Genomic DNA, 13,685 nt, shown 5'->3' with positions numbered 1-13,685 from the left:
GGTATCTTCAGGGGAAAAGAACAGATGACTCAGTGATTGAGTGTATGTGGTGAAGAATCAGGAGGAACCAAAGATGATACTGATATTTGGACTGAGCTACTGGGTATTCGCAAGTCTGTATGTGGTGTGCCCCAAAACACATGGATAAAGGGGATTTGTATCCAAATCTAGGTTTTAATAATCAGTAGCTATACATTTCTGAGGCTGTTATGTTCATCTCTAACTCTCAAATTCCTTATCTGCAAATAACATCTGCTCCATAGAGCAGTTATGAGAACCCAGTGGTAAGTGTATCACCCAGCCATCTTTCTGAAAACAATATTGTGTCCAGTTATGCCATAGGTTTCCAGAAAACTTTGAGATCTTCGTCTTCTTCCATGAAGATACTGAGTATAAGAGTCGTGTTCCCAAACATTTCCTCCAGACTCACTTTATATTGATAGGCCCCACAACGTCCTGTCTCCATATGCTCCGCATGATTCTGTCACCTGGGTCACTTGCAATTAGATATTATATTTAAGAGATTTTTCTCTCACAGCTACATAGAAACGGTGATTTTGCAGAATTTGAGCTAATTATTTTTCTTCCCTGAGAATACTCATATGAATTTTACATTTATTAAATTTCACTTTCTTTGTTTTTTTCCCTGAAAACTAATTTATAAAAGTTCATTTCAAATCAAATTCTGTAATGCATGATATTGTCTCATCGCATTTTCTCTCTAATTATCACCCTTCCTTTTCATTTTCACGTTTATTCATGCTATCTTTCACCCATCCACATGTCCATTCATTACATTTTCTTGCTGCCGATTATATTGTTAGCAAAGTACCAGGTGCTATAGGAGATATTAAGATGCATAAAGTTGAAACTAAGTAAATCATAGAGCAGGAAGATAGAGTTAGAAGACCAATAATTTTTACACATACATATGGGACCAGATGACACAAGGGCCTTTGCAACAGATTTGTGACAGATGCTATATAGAAAGTATAAACCTCAGTCTGGCTCTGCAAAGGAGGAAAGGCACAGTAAAGGAGCAAGTTCTTGAGTTGACACTTGGTGTATGGATAGAATTTCAACACGTGGAGATGGAGAAAAGGCTTGTGATATTGAGGAAGGAGGCTCGGCTAAGGAAAAAGGATGTGGAATTTAAGAACAGGGCAGAGTCTGGCTTGAGTTTGGAGAAGAGGGTCAGTTTAAGGCAGAGAGTAGAGGATCAAGAATATTGGCTAAGGATTTTAGAATTTCTCTGTCAGAATACCAAGAGCCTCTCATGGTTTGGGAGCAAGGTGTGACCTTGTCAGGGCAGCGTACACAGTAAGCTGTTTTCAGGAAAGACAGGAAGGAACAGCCTCTACCTCTGAATTCTATATCTCACTGACACCCCAACAGGCAAGCTCCCTCCCATCCACACATCTGAACCATTCCTGGCTAATGTGGGACGTTTACAACAGCTCAGAGACTTCCTCTCTCACCCACCAAGTAGAATTCACAACTGAGGCTCCAAGATATGGCATATGGAAGCCCAGGCAAAAGTGACAGACTCCTGTGTTCATGTTATGTCATACTGCTTCTTCTTCTTGGTTGCCAGTGAGCTCGGGCTCTGGGATTGGTCTTCTGATTTATGCTAGATTATTTTTGCTCTGACTTTTCATTCTGACTAATACAGCTGAACTCTCTCTAGGAGGACTTCCCTCTCTTGACCACCATCCATACTCCTGTGCGATGGTGCTGGAGCCCCACTTTGCAGACTGTGCCTTGCCTTCCGCACCCTTGTAGAGTCAGCTTCTGGAATGCCGTTAGACCCAGTTCCATCTCATCCTGCCCTGCGGTCTTCCAGCCAGTCAGGTGCCTCCTCTTCCCCTTCTGCTCCAAGCTGCTTCCAGAGACCACATCATAATATAAGGGGAAATATTAGTAGAGAGAACTCAGAGCCTAATGCAGTTGTAGGGGAGTGGTCCAGAACTAGGCTGGTAGAAATAGACATTAAAAAAAGAAGCCATGTACGACACAGCCTGCTAAAGTCAACTTGAAAGGCTTCTATACTGAATAGACAGTAAGAGAGAAAAGATTAAATGTAACACTGAATATGAATAACCTTTTGGTGTAGAATCTCACATCTAGTTGTTTATCCTGAAGATATGCTCTAAAAATATGAAAACAGACACATACCAATTTATTCTCTGCATTAATATTTGTAATTTCAATATATTGGAAAGTGTCTAAATGCCCAACCATAGGAGATTGAGTGAATAAATTATGTCACCTGTATAGAGCTGAGTCCTATACATCCAAAAAAAGAATGAGGAAGATTTCTGTGTACTGATGTGGAGTGAATTCTAGGAGATGCTGAGTGGCAAAGCCAGAGTGCAAAAGAACATATATGGCATGCTATTTTTTTGTATAGGGAATGAATGAAAAACTAAAAATATAATAACAAATACATCTATTTATCTTTAGAAAAAATAAACACATACACAGATAAAGCAGAATGCAGTAAAGCTGGTTACCTATCAGGTATGAAAATAAGCAGGAGGGAAGGTTTAGCAAGAGAGTGATGATTAATTAAGAAGGCTTTTTTAATATAGTTTTGACTTTTGGAAGCATGTTCATCTTCTACATATTGCAAAACAAAATCAGTGAGGACGGAAGGGAGGGGAAAAACTCTAAAACTGAAAGCCATCTGAAGTAAACAAGCTCAATGTATTTCAAAAGAGTACAATCACTACACTAAAGGGAGAGAAAAAGAAAGAAATCCAAGTAACTTATGAACACAGCAATTAACTAAGTATCCCAATCTGGAGCATGACTGGTGTGGGGTGGAAGTGGGAGAGGAGATCAATTGCCAACAAATCCTAAAATTTTTTGGTAGATTTGCTTTGTACAGTGGTATGCATGAAGCAATTTTAAAAACAATTTTAGGTGTAGCATAAGACTGAACAAATGACCAAATATAGCCATGATGTTGGAAGCCAGAGTCCTCTCACCATGAAAAATGAGACATGCAAATATGGAAGGAGAAAAAATAGGAAGTAACCCTGTTGGGGGGTGGACTGAAGTTGGATGTATTGGTGTGAATTCATGATTTCTAAAATATGTATGTGTATGTATATGCATATACATGTGCATGTACATATGAATGTGTACATATATATATATATATATATATATATATATATATATATATACATATATGTTCATGCATGTTTACTAGCCTGTTTGCAGAAAGGGTCAACAAGCAAATTCACCCCAGTAGAAATAAACATCCCTAGTGCTCACAATTTTTATTCTAATACCGTTCTTAACCTAAAGAAACCAAGGTTCTTTAGAGAAATGGTTGATTCCAAAGCTGTGGCAAGCCAGATACAATATGATTCTGGAATATCTTGTTATGTCAGAAAGGAAAGATTTGCTGAAACAAAATAAAACACAACAACAGAGGCACATCACAAAGACTGAGAAGCTATCTTGAAGGGGTTCCAATTGCCTAATCTGAGACAATCTGAGCACCAGAATAATTGAGTGCAATAATGAATAATAAACCATTGAAATACTGGGAATTATGATACTGGAGTGATAATAAATCACTAAGTAAATGAAATACCAAATAACTGGTTGATGAGAGAAGACTCTTAATTGTGGTAGAATGTTGAGTACCAACTGGTAAATATGGAAGGAATGTTGGAGTTTGGCAATCATCATATTTCAATCACCAGTGTAAATACTGGGTTAGGTGAAAGTCATCAATGGATGGTAAATCAGGGGTAATTTTGACAAGGATGTGATATCTTATAATTTCTAAGTGTTTCCCCACAGACTGCTCATTTGTTACAAAGGCAAAATCAGTAATTACAGAGCTGAGACATCAGACAACACCTTGACCGGGTGATCAAAATTAACCTCACCACTGAGAGCAGATGGGTAACATAGATTTCCAGATGACAAATCCTGAGAACACAAAATAATCTATCTTTCAATTCAGCTAAGAATGTATGACATGAATCTAATCATGAGGACACATCAGACAAAGCCAAAATGAGTAACATTCTACTTAAAAAAAAAAAAAAAGGATGGAGACAATTTTCTTCAAAATTTTCAATGCTATAATACCATCGTCTGTGGAAATGGTCCAGATTAAAGGAGGCTAACAAGAGATAACAGCTAAAGATAACTCTGCCCTAGACTGGATCCTACAGAGGCAGGGAAATGCTGTAAAGGACATTGTTGGGCCAATAAACGAAACTGGAATATGGACGGTAGATTACATAAAAGAATTTCATCACTTTTACAAAAAAAAAAAAGATAGAGACTCAGATATCTTAAAACTGCATTCTATATCTTACCAAATATGTTTGATCATCTACTGAAACAATTCTGTAAATTTTCTCCTTTAAGGTATGCTAATGTAGCAAATCACATGTTTTTTCCCATAATGTTGAAACACTGGGATTCCTAGTCTAACCCCTATTCAGTTATAATGTATTATTACAAAGAAAAAAACCTAGATTTTATTTGAAAAATAAGCAATAAAAAATAAATAAATCCAAAAATAAAGGACAAACAAACAAAACAGAATTCAAGTCTTACTACTGAAAGAAGTTTGGAAAGCTGGACGTTTTCAAAATGAAGAGGTTCCGTGGTGTGTGTGTGTGTTGGGAGGGGTGGATGTTAGGAACTGGAGGTAGAAAAATCCTCCTGAGAAGACAGAAAAGACTGATGTGCTGGAGAGAAGGAGAATATCAGTGAACACGAAAAGTGACCTGATTGTTAAGGACATTTATCATGGTCCTTGACCGATCCACTCACACCTTGCTTTGGGTATGGCCTTGATTTCTACTAGCAAAACCCTCTTACTGCATTTAATCTACACAGAGCAATTCAATGCAATCTAAGACTGTAGAAAGATTCTAGCTCTGAATATAGAAGGACTCTACCAACAAGGGGAGGAACTTCAGGAGGGAAGATTCTCACTCTAGTCAAATACTTGTCTTTAGCACACAAAACAATGGCTCATGCCCATTGATCTCCATAAGAATTACCTGGAGAGCTTTAAAAACCCACCTCAGGCCAGACCATACCCACCAAAACAACTGAAATAAAGCCTCTAGCATTGTAAGGGAGCATTCTCAAGTTCAGCCAGCTTTGAGAAAAGCTGACTTTTGAGGCTCCATGCGCCCAAGTATGAAAAGAGTATTAAATTATAGTAATACCATCCTAGTATTCTTGAAACCAAAACCAGTTGTTTTGTTTTATATGGTTTTGGTAATTAATTTTAACAGCTTCACTATTACTTTCTAAAAAATGTTTTTAAATGACTTCTGTGAGATGCAAAAATATTTTAGCCAAATGTAAAATCATGACGTCACTCTATTCTTCTATGTGCATCTAAAGCTTCTATCAAATTAAAAAGATTTGCTTCTATTTGATATTAGGGTATAAATTCAAAGCACCCTTGACCTGTAATAGAAAATAATTAAATCAGTTTATATAAATCCTTTTAAAAAGATTTAATCCAGCATTCAAAATCATAGCTCACAATTTACATAAAATGTTGTTGGGGTGTTGTTTCCTGTGAATATCCTGCTTGAAGAAGGCATTTGGAACAGCTGGAGAGCATCAAACTTGCCAGTCTCAGCAAGATGACATTTTTTCCCTATTGATTTATCTGAATTTCATTTCAAAAATATATACTCAAAAGCATTCTCTCTCAGAGGTTCCACATTTCTTGACGCCTACATATTTCCATTAAAACCCAAATTTGATTATTTAAGGATTGTCATAGATTTCTTACCTGCATTAGAGCAGATGACATCTTGAGAATTCTTGCACATTTGGTTACTCTTTTTCTTTGTCAGGTCACAGTGAGCTGGGTATTGGCAGGCATCCCCAAACCATCCTTCGTCACATTTGCACTTGCCACAGTCACACTTACCATGGCCTGAGGATTTAACAACATCCAGTCAGACTCAAATTGTTTTTCAGAGAAACCCGTTATTGTAACTGAAAGTCTTAAGGGTGATGTTGGTTCAGGACTGAGTTACAATGAATTCAAAAACATGTACATTATGGAGGCCGAGGGGTAATGCTAATGCATACAGTATAATGGAATATGTGGATTTTATTTCAATAACCAAAGTTGATAAATCACTCTGAAACCATCAATTAATTTGTAGAGACACTAGACCATAAACTAGAAGTTTAATTATACACTTCCAGTGTATAATTTCTGTCAGAAAATTTAACACTAAAAAACAAAGATACGTCTAGTACCTCCACATTTAAGACAAAACAGCCCAATAAAAATTATTTCCATTTAACTGCATTTTATAACACTTAAAGCCACCACTCTGAGTAACAAGTCTTATATGAAACTCCACTAAACTAAACACTGGCCTTTGATTTATTGGCATTTAGCATGTAATAAAGTTTAATGGACATATTAAATACCACCTTGGGATAAGATTGACATGAAAAAGAAGCACATACTTTGTTTCTTAATAAGAAAATATGGTTCAAGAATCAAAAGGGTTAAGAGCCATAGTCATCTACCTCCACAGAAGTTTCTCAACTTTTCATGTTCTTGAGTCAACGTTGTGCTATTTTTATTCTTATGATAATTAACTTTATTAAGTCTTGGTTAATGAATCTTACCAATGTTTATATTGACTACACACTAGTCAGATCCAAGTGTGTAATACATGTACAATACTTGGCTCTTGTCCTCAAGTAACTTAAAAAGTAACTTAAAAAAAAAACAAAGATGGGGTTATCTTCAGCCAGAAATATTCGTCAGACCTTGTGTGGAGCAATATAGTCTCCTATAGAAATAACAGGAGAGAGATTCTGTGAACTTCCTTGACCTTTAAATGAGCCTTGAAAGGTGAGCAGAGTTTGAATGGGCTGCAGGGAGAATATTCTTACATTACTCAAAATAATAATGCTATGTCCCAATGCCTGAAATTCATAGACCAGAGTGGAATGGAATCATTGATCTAGTGCCAGCAGTCATTCAGTGTGGCAGCCAAAATCCACATGATGAGGTCCAGATGGCCAGTCAGAATGAATGACTCGGAGGTGTCCCATTTGGGCATGTTCAGCAGAGCCTGAATCTATGATTGGTTGTGACTTTAAAACTCCTCTGAATGTTGCCCAGTCCATGTAAATGTTTCTATTCCTGTTGCATTTTTCAAATTAATTATTCTATTTTGCAAACAAAACCTTGCATGCACCCTAATTGTAATTCATTTTATCCAGTGCACATTACTGTCAAATTGATTGTATCATTTTGCATTCCTGTCTGGCCCTACACGATATTGTCAATCTCGGCCAACTTGGTATCATTTACAAGCATAAGTGATCTCTCCTGCCAACCATCCAGTCTATTTATAAAAGTATTAAGCCAAATTCTTGAAGTGGCTAAGTCTCTTTTTGCAAAGAAGTATCTCGGTAACTGTAATTACTCTTTTATAATATTAGCGTATTAGGCTGAACCACATGAGATCACCACTATTATTAGTTTAATACCAGCTATTTCTTATGGTTCATCTCAATAAAACGGCTTTATCTAAACAGCAGAGAAAATAGAAATGATTTAGAAGATAATGAAATGCAGTAGCAATGATTTGCTGAATCTGGAATAAAAGAATACTCAATGTTTCTTTGGGATGGGACATTTCGGATCCTAACCAACGGTATATATAACAGAGATGGGTGGTGGTGGGTAGGCCAAAGGTTACAGATTTTTTAAAGGTGGGAGATTTTAAAAATATAGGGAAACTAAGGAAAATGTACAGATGATAGGAAAGGACCCTCCATCTCAAATTGACCCAAAGAAGCATTAGGGGGAGCAATATTCTAGGGTGCTTACACCCCAAAGTTAGCTCATGGAGGCCCAGGTTCATAAATTTCTTCCATAAAAGGTTCTGTGATAAAATAAACATGGGAAAGAGTCCCACTATATATTTAGTGTGTCATGATATAAATCAGCACACTGAAGCTTCTTAATGTCCTGTCATAAAAAAGCTATTTAATTTTCACTCAGAATACATAATATTTTTTTACTAAGATGCCTCTTTTTCTCATAAAGCACATAAATTTCCTAGACCACACTTGGAGCAACACTCCATTAGATAATGTGCTTTCAACTTTTCATTTAGCATCTGATCAGAGGTGAAGAAGATAGTCAATGTAGGACAGGGTCATATGCCTTTATATTGTTTCTAAACTTTATACCCAGTAAAGGTGTCCTTGATTCACTTTTTCCCATTTAGGAAAGTGAGTAGAAATCAATTTTTTTCACTGTCAAGAATTATCAAGTAATACCCTGCATGACCTAATTTGGAGGTAAATATATAATTTCTTTAAGACAGAAAATCTTCAGACCATTTTTACTCTTTCTCTCTGGTTAATAATTTCTTGAGCAGACCCCAAGGAATAGGGTTGCTATCTTATTGTACTTATATTATAGGTCATCTCCATTACAGCATCAACAATATGGCTTCAAAAACATTCCATTTTTCAAAATAATTTATCTGCTGGGAATGATGGCCCAGGAGAACCAAAGCAAAACCCCTGTATCTTAAGGCCCAGAAGAGGGCTCCTATTGTCCCAGGTTGAAGAGTAGTCTTTGCCAGCCATCTGAAATCCTAACCACCAGAGCATTCACCGTTCTGGCTGTGTAGGCCTCTCCAGGTCTGTTTCTTCTCCAGAGAACCCTTATAAAATGTGGTCTTAAAATGAACAATCCAAGATGCTTGGCAATATGTCTGTTGCCCTTCAAATAAGTTCCCAAGGAGTCAGGAGAAAACACACACACAAAACAAGTATGTCACAGAAATGCCAAAACAGCTCCTGCCAAAGTAACGAGGAAGAAAAAGTAAAAGGCCATTCTTGCTGTTTCCAGGTTGGCAGTCGAGTAGCCAGTTGCTGGAAAGGACAGACAAGCCATAGTGGAGGGTAAAATCCAGTAGTTTAGCATCGTATTCAGGTAAGAATGTGGAGGCCTGGCCTGCTTTCTCCAGTGCTTCCCTGAAGTGAGCTAAGCCTTGCTTCGATCTCCACTGATAAAGGAAACCACCCCAGCAAAGACAGAATAAAGTTGCTTTTGTGATTCTCTAACACGCATCAGCAGCTCCACCATTACTTCTGGATCACTTTTACCTTGGGAAGCCTAACTTATGCCAGGGGCAGTGGTGACGAATTTGTTACATTAGTGAGCAATGCAGAAGTGGTTGCTTTTGATTTTTAAATTAAAACAAACTGCAAATGGAAATAAAGACTTTGCCAGGATTGAAGAACTTAAAAAAAATCTATTAGCCATTTGTATATACCAATGAAAAAGAATTGTACCTACCTTTTCCAAATTAAAAAATAATAATAGAGACAAAGAAGATAGCAATGAACTCTCTTCCAAGTCTACTGATATTTTGGGTAAAAATAAACTGCTGAAACTAATGTGCCTATCAGATTAGCCATATATCTGTGGTTTCAAGTCTCAAAAGGGGAAAAATAGATAGATAGATAGATAGATAGATAGATAGATAGATAGATAGATGATACATACGTACATAGATGTACATATAGGTAGGTATAGGTATAAGATGAATGGATAAAAATACATACATGAAATGTTACTCAGTCATGGGAAAGAAGGACATCCTATTGTTTAGGACAGCAAGCATGGTTCTTGAGGGCATTATGCTAAATCCAAAAGAGAAAGACAATCATTGTATGATCTCACTTATATGGAGAAATCTAAAAAAAGCAAAAAACAAAAAACAAAAACCCAACCAACCAACCAACAAGCAAGAAAACCCAAGCACATGGAAAAAAGAGATCTGGTTTGTGGTTTCCAGAGGCAGGGGGTCAGGGAGGAAAGTTGGAGGAAGGTGGTCAAAAGGTACAAATTTAGTTAGAAGGAGTACTCGGTATACAATGTACAACACGAGGACTAGGATACAAGGAAGCATTGTCTGTGTACCTGTATGAGATGATGGATGTTAATTACACTTGCTGTGGTCATCATTTCCCAACCCGCGTAAGTCATGTCATCATGCACCTGAAATTTGCACGGTGTCACCTATCAATTACATTGCAACAAAACTGGGAAAATCCTGATTATTAATTATTATCTCATGAATACTACTAACAAAAACTTTATCATTTAGATTTTAACATTTAGATGTTAAAAACTGACTCTCTCTGGGGGTCAAATAAGCTAGGTATACCACTCTAGAACCTCATGGTAACCTCAAAAGAGATTATCTTAATTTAGGCACTCAGTTGGCCCTGCAAATCTATTTGTGTTGGTCAAATAGGCAAATTCCCATGACCTGCACCGTGTCCTACTTTCCAGAATATTCAAAGAAGCTCACTTAATAGGCTCAAATTTTCTTCTATTCTTTCGGAGCCATTATACGCTCCCCAGCCTTCTCTAGGTATAAGAAACAAAAGAACTTACTATGCCACACCTAGAATTTAACAAAAGATTGTGAAAGGATCCCTTATAGAATATTATAATTATTTCATGGTTTGCAATAGAATCTTGACCCTTTTCAGGACAGGGGCACCAGTCCCTGACTTGCTTCTCAGGCCAACAAAACATGACTTCTTAGATACTTCTGCTTCCAATCCAGAGAACAATGGAAAAATTCTGTGTAACAGAGAGCTTTGCCCTAGAAAATAAAAGGTCTGGGCTCTAGTCCTGCCTTGACATTAATCAGACACGTGACCCTGATCAGGAAATTAGAAGAGAGGAAAAGGACAACAGTAATTATTAGCTTCCAGGTACCATAAGTACTTTATACAGGCTAGTCTGCTTTATTTTCATAAGGAGCCAGTGAGATTTTGTTTCCCAGTTTTACAAAGAAGAGGACTAAAGTATAATTAGCTTGCTGAAGGTCACATAGTTTACAAGCTGAAAAGCTGTGTTTTTTCCATTACAGCCAACATTATCTGTTTAGTTTCACCGCAACAGACTTGAAAGGACCCTTTTTGTTCTAGCAAAGGTGGTGTCCGTAAAAGCCACGGATTGGTGGCTTGACAGCACTGGTCTACTTATTACCGTTTCCTTTTGGAACTCACAGGCCCCGAACTGGATTATTGATAATCCTTGGTGAAAGAACTCCTAAAAGTAAGGTTATCAGACTTTACTCTTTAAAATTAGATGATGCTAAAGTTGGTAGATAAAAGAATTCAGGCCCCAGTCACCTAACTTCTCTAGACCCCAGTGCTCACCACAAACCACCAGAAGCCCAGGAGAGAGACATGAAACAAAATTTCCTTCATAACATAACCCTGCTGATACCTTGATCTGAGACTTTTAGCCCCCAGAAATGAGGGACAAAAATGTCTGTAATTTAAACCATCTGGTTTTGGTACTTGGTTATAGCAGTCCTAACAGAGTAATATAGGAGAGCTCAAGGAATGATTTCAAAGAATTACAGAAAAATAAAGGCTTATCATTTTACACGTCTGAGTTTGTGGCTTGGAAAAGTAATTTTAATCCATACGCTTCAGAGATGACTCCATAAATAATGGCTGAGGCCAAGGCCATCTCTGAACCTCCCAGGCAAAAATCTCTGAACAACAGTATATATTGCTCTCCATTAACTTGTGTCCAAAGGAGATAGGAAAACAATTTAGTAGAAATCCCCCCTCTAATGAAACACACTCCCTAGGCAATCACTGAGAAACAGGCCAAATGATTCTTTATGGTGTATATCTCTGTTCATTCTACTTAAAATTCCTCCATTCCCCAAATCATGTTTCCTAGAAAATAAAACCACTTCCTTCATGTGAAAAGAATACCACACCTCTCCTTCTGGCCCAACTGCATTACTAAATTCCTGTGGGCTGTGCAAACTGTCCCCCATATAAAGGTTCCAAGCTATGCCCAAGAAGTAGACTTTTTATAAAAAGTCTGAACTTTTATAAAGAGTGTTTGTAAAGTCTACTTTTTATAAAATCTATTTTTTAATAAAGAACTCTTTTATTGCTCCTTAAATAAGTCAGTGCCAGGGCTAAAATCACAGATTATCTATGATCACCTCATAATCCTCAAATGTTATGATCAAGCAATTCTCTGGAATGTTATTTTTTCCTCATACAACTAAAAAGGAGCAGATGGCAACAATTTATTTTTTTATTTCCTTCTCAGTTCAAAAATTAACAAACATTGTATGTTCAGTTAACTTTATTATAAATCTGCTAATTGCAATGATTTCCTTTTCTATTAACTCAGTAACTCCCTAGGGTACAATACCTCTGCTCTAAGCTGTTATAAAGTAGGTAGTTAATAAAAGTTGTTGACAATTTGGTTGACTTGATTGGGGAAAAAAACGAAAACTTTCTCTTCAAGCAGGTAAAGGACATTAAATCGTGCATTTTCTACAATATAAAGATCAGTCACCAGAAAAATATTTATCAGTAGCTGGCATGGAGACTAAATTGAGCTCATTACTATTCATTTTTAAAACTCTTCAGTAACTCAAGAAGTATTTTATAAAATTTAAAAAGCAATTGATGGACAAGGTACGAATACTTAAAAATGAGTTGTCATTTTACATTTCCTTTAAAAAATTTTTTAAAAATCTAAGTCGGTAGACAAAAAAATTAAATTGTGAATAAAGCCATTGGGTAAGAAATTTTTTTTTATTTTTTAGGATATAATACTTTGTTGCTCTGTTGGGATACCCCTACCTCATTTCCTTAGGAGTAAAAACTAGACACAGCTCATCTGACAAGTAGAACTCTTTTAGAAATCATGTATCCTGGAGGAGGAAAGGCAGATTGTACTGAGGTGTGCATTTAGGTGATCAAAAGGAAAGGCAAGGTAGCTATAACAGCCAGTTCACTCAGTTTATTTTGAAACCTTTAAAGCCAAACCATCTGGAGAAGTAGAAAAACAGTGTGACAACAGTGGTGGCAATGGCTCCAAACAAAGGGAATATCTTCATGTGAAAATATGATCAGTTCAAACCTGACGCACTCCAGTCCAGAATGCCCTCCCTGTTCTTGACTCATGAGCCATGTCATTCCCCATTCTGAAAGTCTACAGCTATCATAATGTATGATAGATAAGCTTCACCTATCATTAAATTTACAAAGTGTCTCCTTTTTAATCATTCTAGATAATGTGTCTCATCTTCCTTTTGGGACTGGCAAACAGATATTTATTTACTTTGGAAAATAGCTTTACCAAGGTATACTATGATGCATAAAATAACAAATGTATACTAAACTCCTGAGTGACATATCACTTTACTTCATAATATTTTATTTGATTATCAAAATGGCATGAAAAAGTAGAAAACAAGTATTACCAACCTCACTTACAGAAGAGGAAATCTTTGGTTCATGTCTCTAACTGATTCCTCCAAATTTTTAATGAGCATTCAAGTCTCCCACTCAGCTCATGTACCCTGAGACTCAGGAGCAAGAGTGAAATCCCCAGACTTCCTGTCCTGCCTCCTCCCACCTGCCTCATCCACTTCGTCTCCTTCTCTCCAGCCCCAGAGGCCACATTAAGGTCTGTCCATTCCTTTCAAGAAGACTTGACTGCTTTGCCTTCTGGTCCTTTGGAGGCATAGTCCCTCTCTCTCCTTTATTTCAGCCTCAGCTTCATTAATTAGCACCTTCCCTTTATACCATAAAATTGAGCAAGTGTGTCCTGTTCTTTCTTT

The 13,685-nt window shown here is 37.0% G+C and overlaps 1 protein-coding gene across 2 annotated transcripts in view; it reads right to left on the bottom strand.

Annotated features, from left to right (window-relative positions):
* Positions 1-13,685, bottom strand: part of ITGBL1 (integrin subunit beta like 1) — a 215,140-nt gene that overhangs the window by 127,092 nt on the left and 74,363 nt on the right. For both annotated transcript variants that reach the window (XM_042930028.1, XM_042930031.1), the window contains exon 3: positions 5,795-5,941. In XM_042930028.1, the coding sequence (XP_042785962.1) occupies positions 5,795-5,941 (147 nt within the window). The remainder of the gene's footprint in view (positions 1-5,794; positions 5,942-13,685) is intronic.

Source organism: Panthera leo, chromosome A1, assembly GCF_018350215.1.
Source record: "Panthera leo isolate Ple1 chromosome A1, P.leo_Ple1_pat1.1, whole genome shotgun sequence".
NCBI classification, from domain to species: Eukaryota; Metazoa; Chordata; class Mammalia; order Carnivora; family Felidae; genus Panthera; species Panthera leo.
Note: the sequence above shows the minus strand (reverse complement) of the source record. Positions and strands in the feature narration are given on the sequence as shown.